The following is a 15,908-nucleotide window of genomic DNA, read 5'->3' as shown; positions in this document are numbered from 1 at the left end:
GAGTCATTGTCTTTCTTTAAGGTTTGAAACATTTATTCCAAAAATAAGTATAAAAGTGTCCCCAGTGCCATTCAATCTTCTTTTACAAAAGAAAATCCTTTCCGTTCAGCCGGGTAGCAAATGTACCCCTTTCTGCATCCTGGACCGTTGATTAACAATATTTCCAAAGTTAAAGGTCAGCTGGGATTTATGAAGAAAATTTCCATTTTTAAACCTGTGGTTCTCAAACTTGGTCCAGGGGGTACCACTGCTGGTTTTCATTCCAGCTGCAATTGCAAGTTTGGTTTAGGTTTTTCTTGATTACACCTCATGTTTAGTGGGATGATTTACCCTCTTAGGTCATTTTCAGAAATGGCTATGCATGCCATGAAGAATAAAAGTCCCATATTCACATTGTTCTATATTGCAATCAATTACATTAAGAGGTAAAAATATTTGAACTGATCAAATAAAAGACCGAGGAATCAATAGGCTCCTAATTGGTGAAAGTGGACATATGACTAATTCTAACCATTTGTAGATCAAGAGTTCAAAGACAAAGCAAATAAGCCAAATCTGCATTGTATTAAGGTTAAGGGGGAAAAAAATCAGGAGACTGGACTCATATTTGCTCAGTTAAAAAGCTGTCACCTCTTTATGTAATTGCAGTGTAGCGCAATATGCAACAATGTGGACACTGGGCTTTCATTCTTCATGGCATACACAGCTATTTCTGACAAAGTGGCCTAAAATGGTATATAATCCCTATAATCATGAAAAGCACCAAATAAAGAAAAATCTTATGTTTTTTCCTACTTCTGTCAATGGATAAGATATGCAGGCCAGTAAGTATAATGGATGTGAATTCAAGTCTTGCATCATATAAGTAAATGGATAGTTAAAAATCATTAAATGATCCAATTACCAAGACAACACAATAGTGTTGTTTCTCCACTTAGTGAAAAATAAAAGATTCATGACTTGTATGCATCCAATCAAATCACTTTTCATCCAGGAAGTGTGCTGCCATATTTTCTAGACGAATGGTGGCAGTAGCCAACTGGTATCTCAACTTGTGTTTATAACCCGTGAAACAAGTACATTAATAGGACCACATTACTTAAAAAGCACATGCTCACAGACTTGGATAAGCTAACCAGCATATTACATTACCTCCAATTTTGAGGTAAACCAGTTGGCTGGCTGAAATGCATAGAGGGGTGCCCGAACTTAAAATGACAGCATTTCAGTTCTTTACGTGGTGGTTGCTTAGGTGTAAGAAATAGTTGTCTGACACATTAGGAAAGTGGGAAAGATTTTTTTCTTGTAACGTATTCAGCCATATACACACACGCCTCTATTGGACGTTCTCAGGCTTAAGGATCATTACAGGCTTCATTGCTCACCCTAGCCAGTGTAAAAATCATTCCTATCCTCATCTGGCTGAATATTCTGTTAGATAAATGAAAGTTTTAAAAACAGTGATTCCATCGTTCCATTGATAAAAATACTTAAAAAATACAATACTTTTCAAAAATAATTTACAAAACGGATGCATTCTCCAGGAGACACTTTTGGCTCTGGCGTCTTCAAAGGACAGTAACAGCTTAGTGCAACTCTTCATGTGCCCCTTTGACTGGGCTATCTCCAGTGTGTGTAACCATGTTCACAGTGCGAGTCAGTCCATCCACTGACGTCCAAAGGTTTGGGTTTTCACAGAGGGAGAGTTGGGTTAGAGCAGACGGGCGGCGCCGTTCCCTCATCATGGAGTGTGATGGGGTAGTCTTGGTTTTAGGGGGATCTGCAGTGTCCGTCCCCCCAGGGGCTGCCCGTGCTGCTCCTTAGTGGGGCTCAGGGTCTGGAGGAGGGTAGTAGGGGTGGAAGAGTCGCTCGTGGGCACAGGAGCTCATGGCACTGTGTGTGTGTAGCAGCAGGCGAGGGAAGCGTGAGGTGAAGTATTGCACAAAACCTTCTGGGACCTCCCCAAGTGTCTCCTGCACTTCTGCAGGCAGCTCGTGGTAATGGTGCTTCTGTTCGACACAAGAAGTGGCAGAAACTTTTAATGAAACACATTAGGTTGTGTCCCAGTTCATCCAAAAATGAAATAAAAGTATGTTTCCACATACTTGGAGTACTATCGATCCATCTAGATAGTTTTGCTGAGACTGAGACTCTACAGACCCAAATTTTTTCTGGTGCTCAATGTGCCAAAAATGGACATTAGAAAAACCCATCAGCAACATCTTTCCAAATATAATGTGACAGTTATGAACATCCACAGAGCTTAATTTGTGCTCAGTATCATCAAGAACTACTACTTCTACTGAAGTATGCCATAGAGTAAACCTAAACCATAAACCTCGGAAGTGAGTTAGCATTTTTGAGCCGTAGGTTCCCTCTGCAGAATTCCAATGCTTTCTTTCCCAGAGGGTTTTCGATTTAGGCCTATGCAGAAAATAAGCTGTGTAATTAACATAAGTCTAAGCGACCTTCATGTTTTGTTTTCATGACATAAATGACACCTGTTAATCTCAACCATGCATTTTGTAACTGTTATGTGCTTTAATATAGTATAGTAAGCTGCTAAGAAGTTGCTTTTGAAACTAATAATTCCACCAATGTCACGTCACCGCCACTCAAGTTTCATAGTAGTCCTCCTGTGTGAAACTTCGCTGAAATACACGGTTGGCGTACTTCAGTAGAAGTCGTTCCAAAAATGGGAACTACTGGATGTTCGTGAGTAACCATTGCATTATATTTGCAAAGAGACAAGTTTTTCATATATAAATTTATGCCGAATTGAGTGCCACAGAAATATGGGTCTATAGAGGTTTGTTGTATTACGGTGAACTGCTTCTAGAAAACTTGTCAAATCTTGAAGACTCTCAGCGAAACTATCTGGATGGATAGGTAAGTGGGTAAGTGGAAACATACTTTATTTTCATTTCTGGGTGAACTGCCCCTTTCACAGTTTTCAGTGGTGCTGTGGGCACCATCTATTAGCAACACTGGAAATGGTGACTCTACAAAAGGTATACATGAAGTGGACTGCTTTTCCACTACTGTGGCTAAATAAAACATATTCTTGAAATATAACCTGTACTTTTTGTTTTATGTTACAGGAGAGTGTAAGCATTTGGAACATAATGTATGGGTTTATTTACTTTTTTGGACACTTCAAATTCATGTGCTTGTTGCTTACTGTAACTATTGTTAGAATCCTTATTTTGAAGTCACAATACTGAACGACTGCCTGGATAATGGGCTCCTTAGGGTCTAATACTCTTGTACTGGGACAATCGTATATTCCACTGCTAATAAATGAGCATGCGTGTGAAATTACCCAACTGACCTTATTCCTCATGGCCCTCAGCAGGTCCCGGACTGAGTTGCCTTTGTAGGTGCGGAACTTCCGAAGGTCTGTGGGGATAGAGAGGATATGAGATTGGCCCTGCCTACCCGGCTGTGCCCCAACCCGCCCGGCTGAGCCCCTGCCCGCCCGCCCACGCCCCTGTGCCGCGCTGTGCCACTGTACCCACCTGTCTGCAGAGGGACAGAGATGTGCATCCTCCAGTTGGTCCTGACCACCGCTCTGCCCGCTGTCTCCAGACTCACCACAATGGGGCTGTCTGGTGGCTCCTTCTCTATCCGGTCACTCACATCCTGCGACATAGAGACACGCACAGCTCACACACACACACACACACACACAGCAGCACAGGCGCCCGCAGGCCTCGTCACGCAGAGCAGATCACACACCTGAAAGAACTGCAGCTGCTTCTCGGGGCTCCAGAAGAAGGGGTGCTTAAGAACGCAGGCTGTCGATGGGCGAGACTGCGGGTCCTCACTGATCATACTCTCAATCAGGTCCCTCGCAATCACGTCATCTGACACAGACAGAGCGACATGGTGACACATGCTAACATGTTCCCTTGGGCTAACTCCATTAGGCAACTAGAGGGCATTTATTTTGGAAGGTGAACATAAAGGCAGAATCAAAACATATAAAGAGAAAATGATTTAATTCCAATAGTTATTATTGCAATTTTAAAAAGAAATTATGAATTGTAGTTGGGAGTTGGGCCACCAGGGGGCATGTTTCCTGTTCAGTCCCTGGGATTAGGTATTAAAGACCAGTTCTGTCAGTAATATTAAATGGGACTGATGATTTATGGGCCAGTTTTCCATTTAATTGGCTATGTGGTCTCACTATACCATTCAGATTTGTATACATGAATGGTCTATAATTACAATGCCTATCAATGAGAAATAATGGATGTAATCCCTCTTTAAATACATAAAGGATATAATTAAGTTTGATTAATTTCAAACTTGATTACAATTATTATTCCACTTAAGGTGATGATGAATTTTATGATTATTCTCATTAGTTGTCTGCAGAACACATTCTATATAAATAAGCCAACACAGAGTTACATCTCATTTCTAGTTCTCAGTCATGCTCACACGCAAAGAAGAATTAGGGAAGAATGGTAAATCTCCCTCACCGTGCAGGTCATCCATGAAGTGCTCAAGGTTGTAAGCTCCCGACAGGATATTGGCCTGCCGCCGAATGGTATCTCCAAACGGATGCTGCCCCCTAGAGACCACATAGTAGAAAACACATCCTGCAGAAAAGATGTCCACCGCACTGGTCTGCAGGAAACACAAGCCATATCAGTCAGCACCACACTCTCTGTTGCCTGGAAACGCATTTCTTAGGAGTGTCTGAGCTCACGGCGACGGGCGGCCCCTGCCTGCCTGTCTGCGTGTCACGGCCCCGCCCCCTCACCGGGTTGTCCTTGGGCGGGTCCAGGAGCACCTCCGGGGCGATCCAGCCCTCCGTGCCGGGGATCCCTGAGCGCAGGCTGAAGCTGTGCCGCCCCGCCGGGAGCTTCTTACACAGGCCGAAATCAGAGATCAGCGCCCGCACCCGGCCCCGTGGCCCCGGCATGGACAGCAGGATGTTCCGAGGCTTCAGGTCCCGGTGCACTATGGGAGAAAAACCAAACCAGCAGCTGAGGACCAGGGCAGTGTTCACCCAAACCTACTGCATGCACTGGGGTCTAAGTGAGTCCGGATTTGAATGTGTCCTAATGAAATCAGTGTGAAGTAAATGGGCAGACTCGACGGAACACCTATTACCCCACATCCAGGAATGCAGCTCACCAATATTTAGAGAATGCAGGTGACTCAGGCCGCACATGGTCTGCTGTAAGAGGGTCACGGGGTCCAGGCTGGAGTGTGGGCACTCTGGGTCCTCAACAAACTGCAGATCACAGACAGGACCTCACAATGAGCACACAAACAGGAGCGGGAGGGAGGAGGAGGCTAGCGTGCGTCAGCGGTACAGTGCGAGCTTAGCCCCGCCTCACCTGCTGAAGCGTGGCAGCGCACAGCTCAATGGCAATGTAGATGAACTGGCGGTCGCGCTCGGTGCAGAAGTAGCGGATGACGTTGGGGTGCTCGTCGGACTCGCGCAGAAGCTGCACCTCCCGCTCGGCAAAGTCGAAGCACTCCGGCAGGATCCGCTTCACAGCCACCCGGCGGCCGTCAAAACAGCCCCTGCGCAGAGACGCTGAATAACCTCACTGCATCACACCTCACAGACAGAAACACACTCACAAACTCACACTCACAACCTCACAGACAATTACACACACTCAAATACACTCACAACCTCACAGACAAATACACACACTCAAACACACTCACAACCTCACAGACAAATACACACACTCAAACACACTCACAACCTCACAGACAAATACACACACTCAAACACACTCACAACCTCACAGACAAATACACACTCAAATACACTCACAACCTCACAGACAAATACACACACTCAAACACACTCACAACCTCACAGACAAATACACACTCAAATACACTCACAACCTCACAGACAAATACACACACTCAAACACACTCACAACCTCACAGACAGGTACACACACCCAAACACAGTCACAACCTCACAGACAAATGCACACACCCAAACACACTCACAACCTCCCAGACAGATACACATTCACAAACTCACACTCACAACCTCACAGATAGATACACACTCACAAACTCACAGACAGATACACACACCCAAACACACTCACAACCTCACAGACAGATACATACTCACAACCTCACAGACAGATACGCACACCCAAACACACTCACAACCTCAGACAGATACACACCCAAACACACACTCACAACCTCAGACAGATACACACTCTCACAAACTCAGAGACAGATACACACACCCAAACACACACTCACAACCTCACAGACAGATACACACTCACAAACACACACTCACAAACTCAGAGACAGATACACACACCCAAACACACATTCACAACCTCACAGAGAGATACATGAACACCCAAACACAGACTGAAAACCTGACTGCCAAACAGATACATAAACAACCTAAGACACAGACTCACTACTTGACTGACAGATATGCACACACAATCGAAAAAACACAACTGTACGAGAATGGAAATTCAATCGACCACGCATAAAAAGGCTGTCACCCAAGTGTATTCTGACTGACACAACACAAAGCAGAATATGAAATGAAAGGATGCTCACATTTTGGTTAACACACAGCATCGCTGTGACAAGAAGTTACTGACACAAAGTACACCTCCACACACACAGAAAATGCAGGCTTATGCCGCCTCAGCAGGGCTGACCTAAAGACGAAAGTGCCTTCTGCCCCATGTCCGAGCACCTCAGCAGGATCGAAAGAGATCTTCCCCACTTCCACTTCCTGTGGCTGTCCATCTGCAGCATAGAGACCACCACTGTGACATCACAAAAGGGCAGGTGCACTGATTGACAGACTCACACACAGACAGGTGCAGTGACTGACAGACACAGGCAGGTGCAGTGACTGACAGATACAGGCAGGTGCAGTGACTGACAGACTCACACACAGACAGGTGCAGTGACTGACAGACTCACACACAGACAGGTGCAGTGACTGACAGACTCACGCACAGACAGGTGCAGTGACTGACACACTCACACACAGACAGGTGCAGTGACTGACAGACTAACGCACAGACAGGTACAGTGACTGACAGACACACCTCTCCTCTCACCTGTAGTGTGTAGGGGCTCTGCAGTTTGTGGGGGCCCCTGAGGTGGGGAGCCATTGGAGATGCCATCTCTGGCAGAGTCACTGCTGCTTCGGGGGGGCCCAGAGTCAGAGGGGGGGGGGCATGCTCTGCTGAGTCTGCAGCCTCTGCAGCCTGGACTCCAGAGCTTCCTCCAGCTGCTGCCTCTGCACCTTCTCCTGATGGGCCATGCGCTGCAGGAACACACACACACACACACACACACACACACACACACAGGTTATACAGGTAACACACATGTCTATCTCTCTCTCACTCACACACACACACACACACACACTGATAACACACACAGGTAACACACACACATCCCTTACAGAAACATACAAAAAAACACACACACTGATGACAACACTGATAACATTCACGCACAATTCATGTTAACACACACAATTTCACACAAACATACACACAGACACACGTTGATAACACAAACACAGATCATACAGGTGCTGTACACGTCTCTCTCACACACACACACACACACACACACACACACTCACCCGAGGGTACGTGAACACAAAGGCCAGCCAGCCGCCCAGCAGCAGGGTGAGCACGACCAGGGTGAGAGGGTCCTGGGTCAGGCTCTCAGGCAGGATGGCCATCAGAGGGGGCGTGGCCACAGGCGGGGCATCCTGTTTGACAGGCAGGGGCTCCCGGGTCTTACTCCCTGCCACGAACTGAGGAGCGACACACGCATCGGTCACGGATTAGGTGAATGTGATGATGATTCTCGTCAAGATCTAAATAATTGGGGGGGGGGGGGGGGGACTTACAGGGTGGTATGGTGGGCGTGGTGAGGCCCGGGGCGGGATCACAGCATCCCCGGAACGTTGAAGGCTCTCAGGGAATTCCCGCAGCATAGTGGTGTGCGCCACAGGGGGTATCTCATGGTGACCTGGGACACATACACATACAGTGAGCGCTTCACATCCACTGGCCCTGTTACACAGAGAAATTTCTCATGATTTTTTTTAAATTCCCCCTCTTTTAATGAGCAGCGTCTCCCTGAGGGGGTGAGGGGGTGGGGAGGGGCATACCAATCAGCAGCCAATGGTTGTGCAGGCTCTGCGTGGTGCCTGGGGGGTACTTGACGTCTGTGCTGGGAGTGATCTCGCACTCGGCCGTGTCCCTCACCGTCACCTCCTCTGTCGTTGGCCCCTCAATCCTGGCCAGCGTCAGCCCGCGTGGCTATGGGGAAGAAACGCTCAGTCTGACAGCGCTGCTCACAGCCTCTACATACAGAACCCTCACTCAGACTGCTCTTTACCACAACGTCACACTCACAGAAGACAGCTAAAGAGTGCGAAGAGAGAGGGGGGGGCAGGACAGACAGAGAGAGACAGAGAGAGAGAGAGAGAGAGGGGGGACAGGAGAGACAGAGAGAGAGAGAGAGAGAGAGAGTGAGGGGGGACAGGAGAGACAGAGAGAGAGAGAGAGAGAGAGGGGGGAAGACAGGAGAGACAGAGAGAGACAGAGAGAGAGAGAGTGAGGGGGGACAGGAGAGAAAGAGAGAGAGAGAGAGAGAGAGAGAGAGGGGGGGAAGACAGGAGAGACAGAGAGAGAGAGAGAGCCACACTCACCACGATAGACACGCCTTCGTGGACCAGTGACGTGGAGGCATAGAAATGGGAGTCCATCTTCCCCACATACAGCGTAGGCCTGCCAGAGACAGAGAGGACAAGGCCTTGAGCACAGCCTTCTGCTGATCTCCTGCTAGGATTTAACATGCTAAACACTCTCTACTCACACATGCACACTGTTCAGCTCAGATACACTTCAGTGCCATGACAATGCAGTCTGTTACCAAAATAAGTATTTCATCAAACTAAAAAGAGTGTAAAATCAATCATATTACTGTTATTATTTTTGTCATATTTTTTTCAATAACATAAATGGTATGTTTATAATGTACCACTCACACTGCAAATGCTACAGTAATAATAATCTTAATGACAGACTAAATAATAGGTGGTTAATGATACTTATCATTTATCATTTTGACAGTTATAGATATGGTTCAGGGACACATGTGGCCTTGTTGCTCATTTAGTGTCCCACTGCCCCTGTCTGACTCAGTGTGTCTTACACAAGCTGTGTCTTGGCGCTGGCCTGCTCCTTGACGAACTGGTAGCTCCACTTCATGGTGTGAACGTTGTGGGAGGAGAAGGTGAGGTAGCGCAGGGTCTCCATGGCCAGGTTGATGTGGGGAGCTCGCCGCAGGCTGTCCTGCGTCCACAGGTACACGCCCACTACTGGCGAGCCGTAGTTCTGCATCCACAGCACGTCCCCCGTCTCCCTGTCCACAGTCACCACCAGCCCGTCCCCGCTGGACGTGAAGTGCGCCATCTCTGCTCCCAACACACACAGCACACACATGTACATATGCACACACACACACACACAGCACACACATGTACATATGCACACACAAACAGCACACATGCACATATACACACACAAACAGCACACACGTATATATGCACACACAAACAGCACACATGCACATATACACACACAAACAGCACACACATGTACATATGCACACACAAACAGCACACACGTACATATGCACAGACAAACAGCACACATGCACATATAAACACACAAACAGCACACATGTACATATACACACACAAACAGCGCACACATGTACATATGCACACACAAACAGCACACACGTACATATGCACACACAAACAGCACACATGCACATATGCACACACACACAGCGCACACATATACATATGCACACACACACAGCGCACACATATACATATGCACACACACACATCACACACATATACATATGCACACACAAACAGCACACACATATACATATACACACACAAACAGCACACACATGTACATATGCACACACACAGCACACACATGTACATATGCACACACACACATATACACATGCACACACGCAGCACACACGACACACACACACAGCACACACGTAGCACACATGTAAACACACAAACACGCACACACATACGCACACATGCACAAACATTCACACGTATACACACACACACACAAGCAGCCATACACACAAACACACACACAAGCACACACACATACTTCAGGATAGAATTGCACCTCTGAAACTTGGCACTCCCTTGCTCCCTTATCATCACTGCCAATCAGCCCCTCAAACCACTGCGAGGTCAGTTACACATGACACTTCCTTCAGCAAACGACACAGTTAGCAACTGTTGCTTCAACCACTGCTTAGTCACTGAGATCCACACTGAGATCCTAACCCTAACCCTTCCAAAATCCCACCCAAAAACTCACACACTCCATGCAACACAGCTAAAGCACGGGGCTAACACCCTAACCACACTGTGCGGGCTGAAGTCCCTCAGAACGTACTGTAGTCGTATTTGTCGTCGTACAGAGGGGCAGAGTAGTCGTTGTAGGTGGCGTTCCAGCGCAGCTCCCGCGTCTTGGTGTCGTACATGGTGATCATGTACTCTGTGGAGCGGGGACAGACACACACTGACGGTCAGGACACGGGGGGGGGGGCAGGAGGACGTCACACGCTGATGGCTGAGAGATGGAGAGCAGTGGCAGAGAGGAGGGCTGACCTGTGCGCCCAATGTAGAGCAGAGGTGCAGAGGGGCAGATGGACTCTGAAGAGCCGGTGGTCAGACTGCTCTGTTTCTCTCCCGTCTGAGGGTCCACCACAAACCATGTGTCCTGCTTCTTCCCTGTACACGCACACACACACACACACACACACACACACGCATTCATAAACATACACATTTATGCGCACCGATACTCTAAACACACAGAAGGACACACGGAAAGGTGCCTAGGTATACCCACCGGTGTAGAGAACTCCATCTGAACTCCTGCAGGGAGAGGACTGTACCAGCTCTGGAATAGTGAAGGGCAGTTTCTGCACAGAGAGAGCAGGTGCAGGTCACAATGAGCTTCTCTCCTCGCCTGAGACCACCTCAGGACCCCCCTCCCCCACGCTGCCATGTAGCACCAGGTACCACTCACCATCAGACCCTCCTTGTTCTTGCCCCCCAGCACATAGAGACTGCCATCATTGGGGTCTGGGAGGAACCCTGGTCTGGACAGAGTACAGAACGTTCCCATCAGACAACAGCCCACACAACTGCTGCTGCTGTTATCAATGTATCGCAAGTTAATACTGTCAATACTGCTATGAACATCAAGGCCTGGAAAGCTCTCTTTCAGCTGGGCATGCCATAGCTGCTGTGCTAGCATACCGGCGCAGAAACACTTACTCAGTCAGGTAGACAGGCACTTGAATGATGGGGTCTGAAACAGAGATGAGACAATCCCAAAATTATAGAGAGTGATGGGTTGATGCTAACTGTTTTACACAACTGAGAATGTCCCTGGCCCATGAGCTCACCTTCCTTCAGCGTCCACTTAATGTCCCCAGACTGCTTGCTGACCGCGTGCAGGCTGCCGTCCAGAGTGGACACAAAGAGCAGAGACTCAGGCAGGGTCACCGAGCTGCCCGCCTGACACTGGGGAGAGAGGGAGGGAGGGAGGGAGGACGGAGGGGGGAGAAGAGATCTGTGAGTGCTGAAGACAAAGCATGACTTCATCTCAATATCACATTATTGAACTTCTGCTGCCTGAACAAATATTTGCTGTCTCCGACAGCTCAGAGCACAACCTGGTCTCACCCGTCGAGCAACTCTGAGGAGGAGCGACAAAGAGGAAGTGCCAGTTCTGAACAGAAATTCTCAACTCGGCCGTCTGAAGTAAAAACCTCCAATTCGGCTGCATCGCCTCTGGCTGCCTGAAGTATTCAAATGCCTTTTCCATCACAACGCTCCTCACATTTCCAGCTAAACTGGAGAGTCACTTTCTGCTCTTAGAGTGTGAGATTTAGACAACAGTTACATTCTGAGTTCACACTGAAAGAAATGGCTTATGTAACTGTGGGGAATTCAGAACACTGTTGAAATAGAACCAGAGGCTGCAGAACTCCATGCAGAGGGGAATATCTCAGACACCAATCGATTATAATCACACCCCTCAGAACCAGCTGTGCCACGCTGTGCTGTACAATAGCACCAGATGAGAGGTCACCATGTCATCAGACAGTTGGGTCTGGAATGACCAGGCCAGACCGAGCCTCTCGTGGTGGATAACCGCGGCATGCTGCTACGTGCGCAGCCGTTACTGGCAGCGTGCGTACAGTGAGCAGGATATCCTGGATCTCAGGCCCGTTATCTCCCTCCCCCCTGGGCTGGGAGTGGCCAATTAGCACCCTAGTCTAAACTCACAGTGAAGGCCAGTACACACAGGTGCACTTTATCGCTTTCATCCTTCAACTGAAAAATGTGTGTCAAACATTGACTGTAACACACCTGACTCAGAAAATGCGTAACTCATCTAGCAGCTCCAGCATTGGTGACGCTATTCCAATCCTCAAGAAGAACAAATTACATTTAATTCAATATTTAATGTGTGATAACACAGGAATGTTACACGCCAAAAGAAACCATTATCAATCAAAGATTTATTTAATCTATTTTATTAACAGAATGAGAAATTTCCTCGCTGTCTGGTGCCGCCAAAAACAGAAAAAGTTTGCGGTTGGGCACACCTTTGGCTGCATTCCATTTATGTCACAAAGAATTAATCCTTCAGGCTAAGTGGAATTCCATTTCCAATATACCTCTGAACAATAGATGTTAAAGCATGCATGAGACACCTATGATAAGAAGTGTGTAAACCACATCAGATATTTAACTGACATTGTTTCTTAACAGCCTATTGTTCCGACCAGTCCAGAAGTCAAATACTCTTAATTTAGCTTTTACCTGCTATTGACCATGTGCAGCATGCAGTAAGGGAAGTGTAAGAAGGGGAGATGGTGCTCATATGAGATCAATACAAGACCTTAGTACTCTCAGTTTGACAGTCCTGCTCACGCCATCTACATACAGACCCATCATCGCTAAGCCTTTTATTTACATACTGCACCACATTACCACACTCACACAAGACAGCCTAAATGTGCTGAGAGAGAGGGGGCGTGAGATATTTAGTAACAGAGAGAGGGAGAGAGAGAGAGAGAGAGAGAGAGATTACTACATATTTCAGAAAAAGACAGCTGCCCATCCAACAGTTCAGCTGGCTGAGTGTGACTGACTGGCTGTCCTGACAGCAGGACCAGCTGCTCAGATACAGGCCTTCTGCCAGCGCTGGATTGTAACTTTAGGAATGCGCTTTCAAGGAGTAACCAGTAAGCAAACTAGGAAAAGTTATAAATGACCTCCCCTCTTTAATCCGAGTGACCCATCCTGGATGGGTGAGCCCTCACTTCCTCTTATAACAACTGCTTGCTCATTGGAGACATGCAAGTACACAGGCGCTGAAATAAAACCAGCCCTGGTCAGTCTGGTGTGAGTATTATGCTAATATGTAAAATGGAGTTGAGCACATGACACATGCTAGAGAGCCAGTGTCCATGCCAAAGCCAAAGTGGCTGAAGTAACATCACAGCCAAATGTCTAATATAGCCTGTAACCCCTGGAAGTTACCGCACCCATATTTACTTACCAAGGGGTGGCAATATCAGTCCAGCATTTGGACAGTACACAGCACACAGCACAGGGTGTGCTTTTGGCAAACACAGTCGCAGCTCAGCTTCACCCCATCCTGTATAACACATTAGAATTTTTTTTTTTGGTTCCAAACTTAACTCTCTTCGTCAACAAGCTGCTTCGTTACCCCCCAAAGAAGTCCAACTGTCAGCTACAGCTACAGCTAATGAAAGTATGTATGTACAAAACCTATATGGAGTGTAGCTTGGTGGTAGTGTTTCTGTGCACCACCTTTTTCATTTGTTTACGCAACCAGTTTAAGCAACCAGAGAAGGAGTGCACGGCTCTTATCAAAATTGTAGCCTAACCTTTGATAAAACGAGGTCAAAATGAATTTGATCTTTCCACAGATCAATTAAAAGCAGACACACTATGAATGAATGATGGAATTTTATATAAGTTTAGGGGAAATTACCTGCAGACATAGAGGCGCATTTGAATTATTTGAGCGAAAATATCACAGTTACACAGCTGCCTTTTGTGGCAAGATTTAAATCACACAGAACACAACACCTCTTTTACACACACGTGCACAACATACACACACAGGTGACAAAAGCATTCACTAATGCTCACTGCCACAAAGAAAGTGTGACAAAGCCCTGTTGTCTGTTGCCAGGCAGCCATGATTCCAGCATCCCTCCCATTCACAAAGCCTCCTGCTAAAAGGACTGCAAGGCCAGCAACCAACCGTTGCAAAGAGAGGTTTGAAGCAGTATCAACGCCTTCAGAGTGATAGCAATGAATGTGCCAAAAGTGCAACGAACATGACAGGCCCACTGACTCAACCATTTCATTGGATTTTGAATCCGCATGATGTGGGGTCAATTCTGCAAAATGCTTTCCGTACCAGAGAAAGTGGGAGAACTGTGAAATGTTCTTTCACACTGCATAGTGGAGAGGACAACGGTGTAGATGTTAAGGCAGACCTACAACCAGAAAGTTGCAACTTCTGTTGTGAGAAGTACTTCCCTCCAATAGCTTCTGTATGCATCCAGTTGCACAAACATGGGCTATATGCCAAATGTATTCCTATAACGTCAAAGCCTGGAATAAATGACACCATAGGACAAGAAAGTGCTGGGAACTCAATTATACCTCCTAAGATACTTAAAAATTCTTCAATGGTGTGTTTCCTGCAATCATAAAACATGAAACCATTACATTTAAAGCAGACGTGAAGTAAAATAAATGCAAAACAGAAAGAAATGTCTTCCATTCACTAATATCCGTCATGGCTAGCCACGGTTCAGAGTTTTAAAACTATATCGAAGTTTATGCATTATGGGTTATTTCCAACAAGACACCCAGAGTAGCTAGCAAACGATCTGTCAAGGTAGCTACTACATTGCACTGCTCCATGCACTTTTGATATTATCCCTCCCTTCACGGCTCCATAAATAGACGAACTGTGACTTTACGCAGCGCTAGTTGATCGCTACTGTAGCCAGCAAGATAATTCGTGCTCCACACGGGCGCAGTAGCTAGTCAAACTAAATACATAAAGACCTCCTTACCTGAAGAACGCTTCCCCCGAGAAATGTGAACAGGAGTAACAGTAGGAATCGTCTCCAGTCCTTCATTTTCCAAAAGTTTGTCCTTTATGTAATATAACGTTATGTTAAATAGGCTATAGCTAATAAAGTAGCTAATCAGCAATCGTATATTCAACATTAAAACCGAAATCTAACTGTTACTACACGTCTGGGTACGGAATCCATTTCAAATTACTGTGCATAATTCCTTCTTCAACTCGACATTACAACTTTTAAGTTGGCATGTACAGCAGGTACGGTTACCCACGCAGGAGGCGGCACACCAATCCACGGGATCACAACAACCATCTTTCATTTCCGTGTTGGGACGGAACCAGTGATGTCACTCACGCTAAACAGACAACTGTCAAAACGGTAGGACAAGCCCACTTGTGTAAATGACAGAAAACGCTGCAAATAACAGTTTCAGATCCGGGGGAGGGCAATCTAAACACGGACGTGGGGTGGGCTTTTCGAAAGAGCTCGATGTCATTTTGAGACACGTGTAACAACACTGTCAGATGTTTATACATTACATTGTATGAGGGAAATGTCTATTTAAGGATGATAATAGAGATTGCAACAGAAAGAGGAAGTCCTCTCGTGTTCATTTTTTGCAACCT

The 15,908-nt window shown here is 46.7% G+C and overlaps 1 protein-coding gene across 1 annotated transcript; it reads right to left on the bottom strand.

The window, feature by feature from the left end:
* Positions 1-19: 19 nt before the first annotated feature.
* ern2 (endoplasmic reticulum to nucleus signaling 2) lies at positions 20-15,850 on the bottom strand. The gene is made up of 23 exons (XM_035404235.1): positions 15,268-15,850; positions 11,539-11,656; positions 11,408-11,441; positions 11,157-11,229; positions 10,977-11,049; positions 10,733-10,855; positions 10,518-10,619; positions 9,223-9,484; positions 8,717-8,795; positions 8,174-8,324; positions 7,910-8,031; positions 7,637-7,813; positions 7,477-7,487; positions 7,098-7,306; positions 6,687-6,777; positions 5,355-5,544; positions 5,149-5,248; positions 4,772-4,971; positions 4,488-4,635; positions 3,739-3,866; positions 3,519-3,642; positions 3,332-3,399; positions 20-2,009 (listed from the first exon to the last, which is right to left on the bottom strand). The coding sequence occupies exons 1-23, from the start codon at positions 15,331-15,333 to the stop codon at positions 1,821-1,823; spliced, it is 2,838 nt and encodes a 945-aa protein (XP_035260126.1). The 5' UTR covers positions 15,334-15,850; the 3' UTR covers positions 20-1,820.
* Positions 15,851-15,908: the final 58 nt, after the last annotated feature.

This window comes from Anguilla anguilla, chromosome 2 (assembly GCF_013347855.1).
Source record: "Anguilla anguilla isolate fAngAng1 chromosome 2, fAngAng1.pri, whole genome shotgun sequence".
NCBI classification, from domain to species: domain Eukaryota; kingdom Metazoa; phylum Chordata; class Actinopteri; order Anguilliformes; family Anguillidae; genus Anguilla; species Anguilla anguilla.
Note: the sequence above shows the minus strand (reverse complement) of the source record. Positions and strands in the feature narration are given on the sequence as shown.